The sequence below is a fragment of the Cnephaeus nilssonii genome, assembly GCF_951640355.1.
Source record: "Cnephaeus nilssonii genome assembly, chromosome: 9".
In the NCBI taxonomy this organism is placed as follows: domain Eukaryota; kingdom Metazoa; phylum Chordata; class Mammalia; order Chiroptera; family Vespertilionidae; genus Cnephaeus; species Cnephaeus nilssonii.
Genome location: NC_137080.1, coordinates 6,422,644 through 6,435,858, shown reverse-complemented (window position 1 = coordinate 6,435,858; position 13,215 = coordinate 6,422,644). Strand labels below are relative to the sequence as shown.

Sequence of the window (13,215 nt, the reverse complement as noted above, 5' to 3'; positions counted from 1 at the left end):
TTATGGGGACTTCTTTTCCCAGCCGTGGAACCCTGGGCTGAGGGTTGGGGTGGAGGGGGTTGTGTGGGACTGGGACCCCTTGCTCTTCAGGGACCACTGTAGCTGAGATATTCTTCCAGGTTTTAACCACCACACCTGGTTGTGGGACCAGCCCCTTCTGCATCTCAGCCCTTCCGAGCAGTCCTTTTATCCTTAGTTATAGGACTTCTGTTCAGCTAGATTCCAGATGGTGCTAAATGATGGTTGTTCTGTAGTTTAGCTGTAAGTTTGATGTGGTGTGGGAGGTTCTAAGAACCGCATTTACCTACACTGCCATCTTGACTGAAAGCCTCCTCCCTCTCTGTAGTCTTAAGAAGAAAACTCAGCTTCCTAATTCTGGGAATTGATGGTGTCTAAATTCTAAATCAAGACCACAAGCCCAGGAACACAGCATCACACAGCCTGAGGAGTCTGTGCCCAGGGCTGCTCCTCTTTTTCCTGTCTTGTGAACTCGGTGGGGAAGCCAGCCATCAGCCATAACAGACAAGGAAATCCTTATGCTTTTCCTGCAAATGGAACCCCTGCTGGGTGGCCAGTTGACACCCACTGTTGGAATCAGATTCAAGTGTGAAATGAGAATTCATTTCCAGGCATAAATAATTTCCCAGTTGACATACATTATTTTTTCTTTTTTTCTGTACCCACGGTGAAAATGAGCAGAGGCCACTACTATTATTCAGTCTCTACAAGTTGTTGGTGGATTCTGGGACCCTCCATGGCTGTAGGTTGAGGTGTGGGGGAGTTAGTTTGAGACTGTTGGTGTCATTTTATCCCTGTTGTCCTTGTAGGAAATATATTTAGAAACATCATCTTCTATTTAGCCTCTCTGTCACTCGGGTTCATTCTATCAGAGCCATTCCCTTTGTGCCTTGCAAAGTTCTCCTCATGCTTTGACTCAACTCAAAAGTTGTTTTTAAGCAAGCATTCTTCAATCCCACAGGCACTACTGATACCTTGATTATAACATTTCCCAGGCATCATTGTTATGAGTATTTATTTATATCTACACTTCTCAATGGACATTGATGCTTCAAGACTTGTTCATGTTCAAAATAAACAAACAAACAAAATTGAAACAGACTTCTACACGCAGAGAAGAGACTGATGGTTGCTAGAGGGCTGGGGGGTCAGGGACTGAGTGAAAAGGGTGAAGGGATGTAAAGTACAGGATAGGGAATGCAGTCAATAATATTGGAATAACTATGTATGATGCCAGGGGGGTACTGAAAATATTGGGGGGCGGGAGGAGAGACACTTTGTAAAATATACAATTGTCTAACCACTATGCTGAACACATGGAACTAATACAAAATAAAATTAAATATAAACTGTAATTGGAAATAAAATTAAAAAAATAAAAGCAGTTAACCTAAAAAAAAAAAGTCTTGTTCAGCTTGAAACCTCAACACCTAGCACATTGCTTAGCACCAGTGTGTATGTAATAATGATTTACTGAGTGACAATGAAATTGCAGAGAGAAAAAAAGGGTCAGGAAGTTGGTCTGTAGATGCAACATTGTTGGAATAATATTTCCTATGCTGATGTATATTACTTGCACATTTTTTGGTAGCCTTTAAGTAGAAATCAAGTAAATATAGTTTTGGTTGGGGCCCACCTATGAAGGCAAAGCCAGTGATAGTGTTTCTGAGTTTGTGATACTGATTGTCTCCTTATGGGTTCTGTGAGGTCAGCACCCACGAGACTGTATTTTCTCTTTATGTTCCATTCGTCAACATATACAGCCATGTCTATGAAGGGGCTGCCTTGTTTAGTCTCAGCATCCTCCAAGCTAGAAAACCTTACATAGGAGCAGTCTCTTCCTATAAGCCATGTATAAAATAGGAACTACTTGCTAAGTTAAACACGAACCATGTCCAGTATTCCTAATAGTAATTTCCTGATCATTACTTGCATGTTTGAAAAAAACAGGTAATGTTTCCCATAGCTAACGTATATTGAATGCTTTTTATATTCTGAACACTGTTATAAGTGCTTTAAACATATTATCTCTTAATCTTTAGGTATTAGTTTTATTCCCATTTTACAGACCAATATTCAAAACATTAAGGAACTTACTTGCAGTTCATTAATGAAAGCTGGGATTAAACCCTGTTTTCCTGACTCCAGGGCCCCATTTTTTAAAATCTCTAAGTTGTATTGTGGGCTCTTTTCATGAATCAATAATTGTTATACCTTACTTTTTACTGAAAGCAAATACCTCCCATGGGCTTAGCTACAACTCTTCAAATATTTATTGGTCTCTTTAATCTAGAGTCAAATAGCTCCTAAGAATTGAGTGCGCACAACCTTTGGAGCCATCATTGTGGGTGGGTAAAAACACTGCTTTCACACTCCACCCCTTTTGCCCTCACTTCTCTCTCTTAGCTCGCTTTTATTCTTCCTCCGTGGACTAAATAAAACACACCAGACAGCGAGGGAACTGTTCCCATTTTGCAGAAATAGAGACTGAGCTTCAAATAAAATTAAGTGATGTATTTCCCATTTCATTATCTACATGTGACGGTTGGAAAGGGAATACAGGATAAATTCGTGTCATATTCTACATTTTATAACATTCTTATGTGTAATGAGTTGTTGATCACAATCTGTTTTCTATTAGATGGATTGCCACATGAGAATTTGACACTGTTAAAACTAAATTTAAGTATATTTATTGAGTGAACAAAAATATTGAACTATTTGTGTATTGTTATTGCCAGGTCTCCCATAGCAGAGCTGAAGAAACGAATGGGGTAGTATAAGAGAACCCAAGGTGCTTTTCCAGAGGTAGCTCCTGAGGGAATCAGTTGAAAATTATTCTTTCCAGTTTTTTTCATGTACTTTAAAATTCATGTGCCTTTGCTCTAGCTACCTCCATCTTGGGTTGTCTCCTCCTCCTCCTCCTTCTCCTCCTCCTCCTTTTATAGGTAGAAGATAAAAAGTAGAATATCTTATTTTGTGTATCTCAGCAATTCTCAGAGAGAAAACTGCTTGTGTCTACTTTGTCTAAACATTTTATTTCCTCTTTAATCTGATCCTAATGTTATTATGATCATGACTTGGAATTAAGAATATCCGTTACCAAATCCAGGGCTATTGGGACCTGCTAGATACCAGGAGAGATGCTGATTTTGTTCGTTTTCAGACATTATATTTTAGATTCTTCCCTTTATACATTTTAGTTAGTTTAATAGGAATAACCATGTTACCTAAGTTTACAGGGACAGTGGTTTCAAGTATGTGACCAAGTAGTGTTGTGACTTTATTTTTCTCTTAAGTCATCAGAACCATATCACGTTATTAGATTTGACATTATGTAGGAGAAAAAGTAATGAAGAGAATACCTCTTAGTTACTGGATTTTTTCCAGCCTCTGTTTTCCCATCTGTGGAATGGGAGAATTGGACTGAACTACATGATATCGAAGCTCCCTTCTAGCTGCCTGTCTTCTCTGTCTCTGTCTGCAGTTAACCAGGAACATTTATCATCTAAAAGGGATCTACAATCCAATATGAGAGTAATGCAAACATGACACTCATGCTTTAATATGTTTTCAAAATCAACACTGGCTTAAAGAGGCATTCTAAGTCTTGTGGCAAATCCAATGCCATCAGCTGCACAGGTGGGCTCCTCCAGTGCCTCTGAGGACTTTGTGCTGGGCCCGTGGAAGAGCATAAGATAAACATTTCCAGAGCCCCCCGAAAAGCCAGGCTAAAAGATGCTATTATGGGGTCTTCCCACAGTTTCATTTTCTCACCAAAGTACTTTTACAGTTAAAAGAGAGCAGCAATCTTGGACATACTACAAATGCACATTTAATTGGTGTGTGAACTTTTGAGGTCAGGTAAGGAGCTTTGATTGAAGAGTGAAGCAAAAATATCATAAAGGCTACAATTAGAGCCAGTTGCTCTGACAAAGTTCCTTTTCCTTCTTTCTCTCCTTCTTTCTATTTTTCAGGAGATCAAAGGAAACACAGTGGAGGGAGAATATGGGAAGGGGGGGTGGTCAGTTCCTGTTATCTTTGAGTTGGTCACCTAATGAAGCAGCCATTAGAAATAAAGACCCAGGGACAAATCTTGGCTGCATTCCGACAGGGAGAACCTGGCCCCAAACTTTCGACTTTGTGGTCTGATTTCTGCAGGAACGTGTATTGACTATGGCACCCTGCGCACGCCACTCATTTGTGAACCAAATTTAATCATGTTTGGCAGGACTGGGGAGACAGTCTCCTCGGAGCTCCCAGTGCCTGGAGCTGACCCGAATTAGTAGCAACTCTTTGGGGATGCGGGTCTTGAGAGTTAGGGCCTCCGGGGCTGTTCTCTACCTTGAGGCCTCCAAATCTTTCTTCTCAGTTCCTGCCTCATCCTGAGCTCACCCTCCTGCCTCATTCGGAGCGCAAGCCTCAACCTGTCGTTGTTATGTTTCCTGAGCTTTGTAACCTAATTTTAGCAGCTCATCGGGAGCTGCCCATGGGTAACTGCAATCCCCTGGAAACTAGCAGATGCAAGTTGCGGAATTTGCTGGAGGGAGCTGCCCGGGTCACTGTTGACAGCCCCCTTTGCGGGAAGCTCCTGCTCCAAGCACTGCTATCCAATTGGAAGGGCCTCCGAGGTCGGCCGTGGACCAGAGAGTCCAGAAAGATCTGCATTAATAAGAACGAAGAGGCTGTGAAACTACGATTTTTCTACCAGTGGGGTTACGGGTCCCTGGAAATGATTTATTGGTGGCTGAAGAACACTCCGGCAGCCCTTATCACAGGCAGGCAAGCAGGCAGGCAGGCGGGCAGGAAGCCAGGAGGAGAAGAGTTCCTGTTGCTGCGTTTTCGGTGATGCCCTTGATTACAGATACATTGTTTGTCTCCCCCCTCCTCCTCCTGGCCTGCTTCCACCCGGCTCTAATTACATCCTTTAATGATGTGACCAATTAGAGTCTGCAGTTCAGCTTCTCGGGGAACGGATGAGAAATCAGAGGCTGGCACCCAGGCTTCGGCGTGGACGTGCCTCTGCCAAGGTTACACACCTCTCTGAAGCCGGCGGGCTGTTTGAAGAGCAGCATAACGGGCGATGCTAATAGAATGGGCACCGGCTCGGGATGCTCCCAGCGGCTCCCAGGCGAGGACAGCAGAAGGACAGACACAATGTGAAAAGCAACGGCACACCCATGCAACCAGGCTGCGTTGTTTTCTTGTTTTCTCTCAAAGTGCAGTTGCCAGCCGCCTTTCTGAGTGGCTGTGAGATGTAATAATTGCTTTGCCAGGGTTTGGGAGAAGCCCAGCCATCTCTCCCCACCCTCCTGCTAGGATTGGAAGCCCCTGCAGCCCGCAGGTTGCCATGGCGGTGGGAGAAGAGGAGCCGGCGGAGCAGTGGGGGTTCAAGTGCAAGGGGGCTGGAGCGATGGTTCTCTCCAGGGGTTTGTGAGGGAAAGAAGGAGAAACAGCACCCTTATTTTTCTTGTTGCACCAGGATTGGACTCTAAGAGACAGTTACAAAGGTTCTATAAACAGAAGGAACAACAACAAACAAACAAACAAACAAACAAAACAAACCACAGCGTCAGAACACATCAGAAAAGAAAGCAGAGAACAAGGGAAAGTGTGTTATGAAATAGTTTTTCCTTAACTCTTTGGGCATCAAAGGTTTATTATCTTGGACAATTGGCATCATTTGAATCTCTTCCCTGCCCACACCCTGTTTTCTGCACCCTAAACTGCTCTGGGTTCCCTGAAGGACTCCTGTCATGTCTGTACCTTTCCCAGTCATTCCGTCAACCTCTTCGGCCTGCTGGTCGACGCCTACTCATCCTCAGATTTGACCAAATTTGTTGAGATTCTATTATGAGCAAGGATGCATATGGCACAGTCTCAGCCGCTGGGGTAATCAGAGTCTGAGCACTTTCTCTTGCTGGAAGAGGTGTGATTATGGCCCCCAAAGGAGAGGGGTGGAGAGGCCAGCCCTGGTGGGTCAGGGGGAGGCAGACCCGTCAAGGGGTCCTGGATGCAGTGACATCTCGCCCAGTGAAGAAGGAGAGGAAGCGCATTTCAGACACAAGGAAAAGCAAGAGCCACGGCACAGACACGCAGGGACTGCCAGTAGCTGGGTCCACTGAGGAGGAAAAGCAAGGGAGTGTGGGGAGAGATGAGACCGGAGTAGAAGGCAGGGCTTGACGAAGGAGCCTGCCCACCGCCCTAAACTTGGATTTCATCCTCTTTGCAACTAGCATAAGTGAATGAATGACCTTGTAGTCAGTAGGTTTCAAACCAGTCCACTCCTGACAGCTAGCTAGTCTGTACATTTCTAGGGATGGGTAGATGGTGTTAGTGTTCTTTTAATTCCACAGAGGGAAGGAAGGGCCTTCTCCGAGACCACACGACCCATCTCCTGCGACCGGGGTATACAATAACTTGATTCTAGCCAACTGCTGCCCCTACTAAGTTATACTCCATTCTGAAAACAGCACTGACTGCCCCAGCTTGAGAAGATTATGATGCCCATCGGAGTATCTTGCACTTGGGAGATATTTGATACACATTGCTTATGTGTTTGTGCTATTAATATATGATTACATATAAAGAAATTTACATGCACAAAGGCTTAAGGAAAAACTATTTCATAACACATTTTCCCTTGCTCTTTGCCTTCTTTTCTGAAGTGTTTTGATGCTGTAGGGTTTTTGTTGTTTTTTTTTGGTTGTTGTTCTTTCTGTTTATAGTATCTTTGTAACTTTCTCTTAGAGTTCGATTCTGCCTTTAAGTGATTGCATAGTGATAATATCCTTCCTGCCATTTTACTGTGTCTTAGCTCCTCTTTTAATGCAGGAATTAAAGATTCTTAAGATTTTATTAAAGCTTAGAAATCTCTTGAATTCCTTCTCTAAGAGCCTTCTAAGGAGCGATCTTGAATCCACGTGGACACCAACCAGGACAGGGAACTCAGTACTCTCAGGGGACCCTTGTTCTAATTTTGGATAATTTTCAAGGTCCGGCAAAGACTTCTATTTCTGAGCTGAAATCTTCCCTGAGTCTTCACTCTTTCATGCATTCACTCATTCATCAAAGGTTATTGGCACCTATGCATAGTACTTAGCACTGTTGTAGGCCTTGGAACACAAAAGTGAATTAGCCTTGCTCTTTGCCCTCCACCCCTTAGCTGGTTTCCTCTAGAATGTGATGTCCTTTTACTCTTATTTCTTAACAGACTACAAAGACCTTTTGCAAACATTGCCTGGGTTGGTTTAATCTGGTGTTGAAGACATCGATGGGGAAGACTCCCCACATATCTCACCACACACCCAAAGTTGTGTTAATTGGCACTCAGGCACCGTCTGTCATATCTTGTTGCTTAATTAAATCCACATTTGTTTTGAGTGTTCTTTTTATTCTGCTATTATTTATGCATGAGAGGATAAAAGCAAATGAGGAAAACATTTTATAGTTAAATTAGTTCGAGGGGAACAGTCCTGAATCATAAGTCTTTATCGCTCAGATAGCTTTTTATTTCAAAGTAATTTTTGTCCAACAAAACCACAAGCTTGTCGGTTATTACCCCTTCCCCCCAACACACACACACTTGTCTTTCTCCCCAGAGTTTAACCTTGGCCTTGGATATTAATTTCTAGGTGCCTTTCTCTTGAATTCTCTTGTTTTTCAATTCAAGAAATAACAATAACACTTTATATGCCTATAAAACTTCACATCTTTTCAAGATCCTTTTATATTCACTAGCTCAGCACTATTCAGAACCTGTTCACAGGATCTTGCTTTTCTGTTTTCTTTTTACTGCCCATGATACCATTTGATAGGCACTTTCTTATGACTGTGAGTAAAATTTTGAATATAGGTCAATTTCATTTCTGACGCGAATTATATTGAATCACAAAGTATTCAATAGTCAAGTAGGCATTTATCATTGTATTAACACCAAGCTCAATTATTCACAAATAAAAATGAAGTTTCATAAACTTTCTCCTGAGAAACAGAAGGCTTGGTAGAGAAAATTACATGAGAGTAAATTAGAAATTAAAAAATCCATTTGCCTACGGTTTATGTGGTCAGATGGAAGGCAAAGATTTCTTTTACCTCAGGGTGAGCCTTTGGTGAGAGGAAATAAACAAAGCTATAAAGTTAAACATTAGATATTGTCAAATCCATCAGTCAGTTAATAAGAAGCACTTACTTGCATTAACGGCTATTGCATAGGCGACCAATTTGTGGAATTTGAGGTTTTTGTCTAATTGCCTTCTCCATGGTCCTCGGCAGCACTAGGAGAACAGAAATAAAGTCTTGTTTGGGGAAATATCACAGCGATGACAGTGTCATGAGAGATAAGGAAAGGACCCACACTCTGCCTCAAATAACTGAAGGTGGGGGCAATGTGACACAAAAACAGTGGACATTAATTAGTCAAACAGGCAAAGCCAAAGGGTTATTATTGGTTTCCTAAAATTTCAACTCAATAAAAATGACTGAGTTAGTAGTACCCTGGCTATAAGTCAAAACTCTACAATAAACCTGCTAATATTCATGTTCAGCTTATTTAGAAAATGAAGATGATACCCATCATTGTCATCAATGTGGTTTAGTAGTTTTTAAGTTATCCCTTATTACACAAAGAAAGGCACTATTTTCAGTGCCTAAATAATCATAAATTTATGATGAACATATATATATATGTACATATATAAAAAATCTTTGTCTATTAAAGGTTTTTGAAGGTCATTTTTCTGTGCAGTGTGTTGCTCTGTTTAGCATGAGCCACAGTTAAGTACCCAACACAGTGAAATCAATATAATTAGGAAATGTTTCATTATGTCTGTTAGGGGTTAAGTATTCATAATAAAATCTGTGTACTGTGATTGTGCTTTCTGGAGAACTCAGATGTTTCTGTAGTGATATTTGGCTCAGTTGCATATTTGTCTCCTTTCAATCAGAAATGGTAATAGTTCAAGCTGTTATAATACTTCCATGTCGATGAATGAGCTCAATTTTATTAGCCCTACTTTTCAGATGGAGGCAAATGCATCAGGGAAAGGTTGAGTGCTGTCCCAATGTCATGCAGGGAGTCAATGGCAAAAACAAAAGTCAAGTCAGATGGACCAATTTCTGATTTACAGTTTTAGCCAAACCTGAATCTAAACAAGATTATTGGGAATTTCATAATAAACCACAGTTCTGTGTTCAAGGGCACTTATGTTAGTCATAACCACTAAAATTATTTCAAATACTTTAGTACTTACGATACTTGCTCCTCTTATGAATGAAATAAGGTTCCGACTGATTGGTAAGAGAATTAGCATGCAGTTAAAATTCAGGCAGACTGCAGATGCTCTTGCCCATGCCAGTGTCGACTGTCCATATGTAAAGATATGAGAAAGAGACACAGAAAAAACAAGGAAGCTGGGAAAACAGAATGCATTTTGTTTTCTACAATGATAATGTGTAGTCACCAACTCTACTTACCCCCAGAATAACTCGTGTGTAAAAGAAAGACTCTTCCTCTTCATACCAATGGAATGTGTCGATGAACAGATATAAATTAACTCCCAACCAAGAGAGCTAGAGTAGAATGAAAAGAGAACAAGTCAATATGATCTTCAATCTTTTTTTTTTTTCAAAATCACTTGGGGTTCAGTTCAAGTGAAATAAGCTTCTCAATATTAATCAGAATTAATCCATATAATTATTTTATAGGTTAGTTTTTGACAGTAATTATATTGGTAAGAAATCATTACCTTAATAAAAATATTTTAAACATGTATGTGTATACTTTAAGGAATTTTATGAAAGTACAATACCTTCCTAATCAACATTGCTATGTAGCGTTTTAAATCAACGCTATCAGGAAGAAGGAGGAACTGTTTAAAAAACAACTCAGAAAGTACTCTAGACAAATTCCAATTTCATAGTCTAATTCAAAGACTTCATTTGATTTAGAGAAGCACTCATACATTATGCAAAAACAAGCTACTTGACTTTAAAAATAATTAAAAATAAACTCAATCGGAAAACAACTTTACATGATTCTGCAAGGGTAAATTAAATATATCTACTAAATGTTTTCTAACAAGTTTTATTCTTTTAACCAGAGTAATACTTGAAGCCATTCAGCATCCCTATACAAGTTATTCTAAAAATCAATGACTATTCAATATATACATCTAAAGTTGAATAGCAGAAATGACACTTACTACTAATATGACAGAGAGACTCTCGTTCAAAACCCAGCACTCCATCACGCAGCTTTGCTCTTTTCTGCTGTTGGCAAATTATTCCTTTCATTCACCTGAGTTACATCCTTAGTCAAGGCTCCTCTGCTAAATTATTTTGTCTTTTTGACTTAGGAAGCACCTACTGGGAGCAGCTCTCGAGGAATTCCTAATTAAGGACTTCTTGCCAAAGGCACATCACCGAGCTGACACGCCTCATGACCTGGATGAATATAAGGCAAGTCTCTGTCTAATGATTCCTTTCTTCAAAGATCTCATAAGCAAAGAAAGCTCATTTTATTAAATTATCCTCATGTACTTTATACCCCATTCATTTTCTACATGATTGCAGTCAAGATGATAATAAGTCTTTATGTAAATTTGAGAAATAACCTAACTGCAGAAGGTTAGATACAGCAAAACACTCCACAGGAGCTTCCTCTACTTTGTTTATTTTCTCTTCTGTATTTTCTATCCTTCCCTTAAAAAAAATGAGCTCTTTTAAAAGATATAGAATGGTGTGTAAATAAATATGAATAGAACACACTTTTGGAAGATTGTGAAGAAAAAGGAAAAAGATCTTTTTAAAAAATCACATACAGGAGAACTCTCATAGACCTGAAAGAATGTGACTAGAAAGAATGAAGTAGATGATTTCTGTGGGCTTAATGAAATAAATCCAATTTTCCTAATACCACTTGGTGCACCCATGAGGTAAATGAGAATACCCTGTTATGCTTAGTGATCCCAGGGGTAGCTGTGTGTGAACCTGGCCATGCTCTGATTTCGTGTGTCAAAGTTGTTAAATGCAATGACTATGACAACTCTGGTAAGTGAAGTTGTCTCAGTTGAAGCAATTTTCTGGCTAGTCCTGGCGTAAGTATTTTATTTAAAAATTTTAGACACTGAAGATGAAAATAGAAGGATATTTGAATCATTTGAATGATTGCCTAAACTTTCTATGTCTTCATATGGTGAATCTATTTAGTTGTCCTAAAAGAATAAAAAATTGTAAAAACCTGGTAGGAATAATAATAATTTATTGACCAATGATCATCATCATAATAATCCTAAACTTTAAATAAATAATATAGGTAGTAGGTTAAGAGCTTTTTGAGAATTGCCCAACTAAATCATACATTAACTATATGAAATAGGTATTATAGATCCCATTATGCAAATATGGAAACAGACCCAGTGAAATCTTGTAGTAGGGACTTGAATTCAGTCCTCTCTGACCTGAGCAACTTCATTTTTAAACACTACCTTATACTGCACTTTATGAAGTATTAATATGTGGATTTGTGCATCAAACACACTTAATATACAAATATTAATTTCACTCCCATAAATTGGACATATTTAAATCATAGGAATTAATTTAGTTGATTAATTTCAAATAAATATGGGTTCTATGTGATTAAGTATGCTATTTCCACATAATGCCAATGAATTATATAAAAATGAATAGTTATTCTATTCTATGAATCACGTTTTTTATTTTCTATATTAAAAAATGTCTTTAACATCTTGGCAGCCTTGCTAACACTGGGCAGGGCCTGTCCCTCCCAGGGTAAGCTAATTCCTGTGATAGCAAACGACTTGCCTGAGAACACATCTCTGATAGGCAAACAAACCAATCCAGAGCTCACGGCCCCAATCACCTCCTTTATCAAGCTCTCCCACACCAATTCAACATTCTCTCTGCCCTATTTCACCCCAGGGCCAGGTACCAGAGAACTGGGAACCATCCCTCCAGCCCAGAGTCTATTGAAATTCTTCAAACTATTCAGTCCTAAGCCTCTTCAGCTTGCCCACCCAGCCTTGCTCATTCTGTTCTGCAAAAAACACAATGAAGGCTCTCCCCTCTCCTTCTGCCTCCTGACTGACTGGTGCTTCCCCAGGTGGCCCTGCCTGGTGTGGTGTGCCCCCTCCTTTTGGGAACTATAGGTAACAAGCTCTTATTTCAAGGCAGATGTCTCCATGTCTACCATCTCACCATATTCAATTAGGACAGATTCCATTTTAAACCCCCTATAGTTCTAACCATCCTGAACTTTGGTATTGCAAGTTAAACATTTTGATGAATAGGTGAGCTTTCTGCTTGTCAACCAGCCCTGACTGTGTTATACCTCTTTTGAACCTGAGTTTCCTCATTTGTTTCATGGGGCTGATTATATCTACCTCATGAACTCCATCTTGTTTCTCCTTCACTCCAGTTCTCCTAACAGACACACATACACCCAGATCCTCATCAATACACTCACACATGAGATGATGCCTCTTTAGCTGAAGTCTTAGAGTTGCCAATAAAAAGTTAGCAAATTTTCTTCTCTTTAGAAAAACACATCTTTCTAAAGGAATTTCCCCCCTCTAGTAATATATAAAAGTAGAGGTATTTTGTGAGCATTAACCTGAGGTTAGAGTGCATTTAGTGAAATATCTTCAGTTGCTTCTTTAACAGTAAGTATTATAAAGATGTGAAGCTTTCGTAGTCATTTCCTTAAACCAATAATCTTCCATGATGAAATGATTTGTTATTTCTGAAGTGTTTAGGATTTACATATCTTAGAGGCCTTAGTCAGTTGGGTTATAAAATTAATTCAGAGAGAATAAACCTAGAATTTTATACTATTGTGTCTATTTTAGATTCAGTGAGTGTGAGGAAGAGTTAGAATTTTCTAGCCTTCTGTACTTTTCACACAGTGTTACAAATGAGAGGTATACATTGATGAATAATAATGCGTGGTCACTTTTTTTGTTGTTAACTTCTGAGGATATTTCTTGTGGTAAAAAAAAGTTGGAAGGTTTAGGTTTAAGAACCTATCTTTGCATGCTTCATTCCTATTTCTAAAATGTGTTTATTTCTCTTTTGAATATGTAAAGGTACATTGTGTTAAAATAGAGCTATTATTCATTTACTAGAGGCCTGGTGCATGAAAATTCATGCACTGGAGGGGGAGGTCCCTCAGCCCAG

At 39.7% G+C, this 13,215-nt stretch overlaps 1 protein-coding gene across 1 annotated transcript in view; it reads right to left on the bottom strand.

Annotated features, from left to right (window-relative positions):
* The window catches only part of NOX3 (NADPH oxidase 3), a gene marked incomplete at both ends in the record, with an annotated part of 53,724 nt that extends 43,413 nt beyond the window's left edge, over positions 1 to 10,311 (bottom strand). The window contains 5 exon segments of the mRNA XM_079779656.1: positions 8,210 to 8,294; positions 9,270 to 9,380; positions 9,493 to 9,588; positions 10,221 to 10,277; positions 10,279 to 10,311. Coding sequence (XP_079635782.1) covers positions 8,210 to 8,294; positions 9,270 to 9,380; positions 9,493 to 9,588; positions 10,221 to 10,277; positions 10,279 to 10,311 — 382 coding nt within the window.
* Positions 10,312 to 13,215: the final 2,904 nt, after the last annotated feature.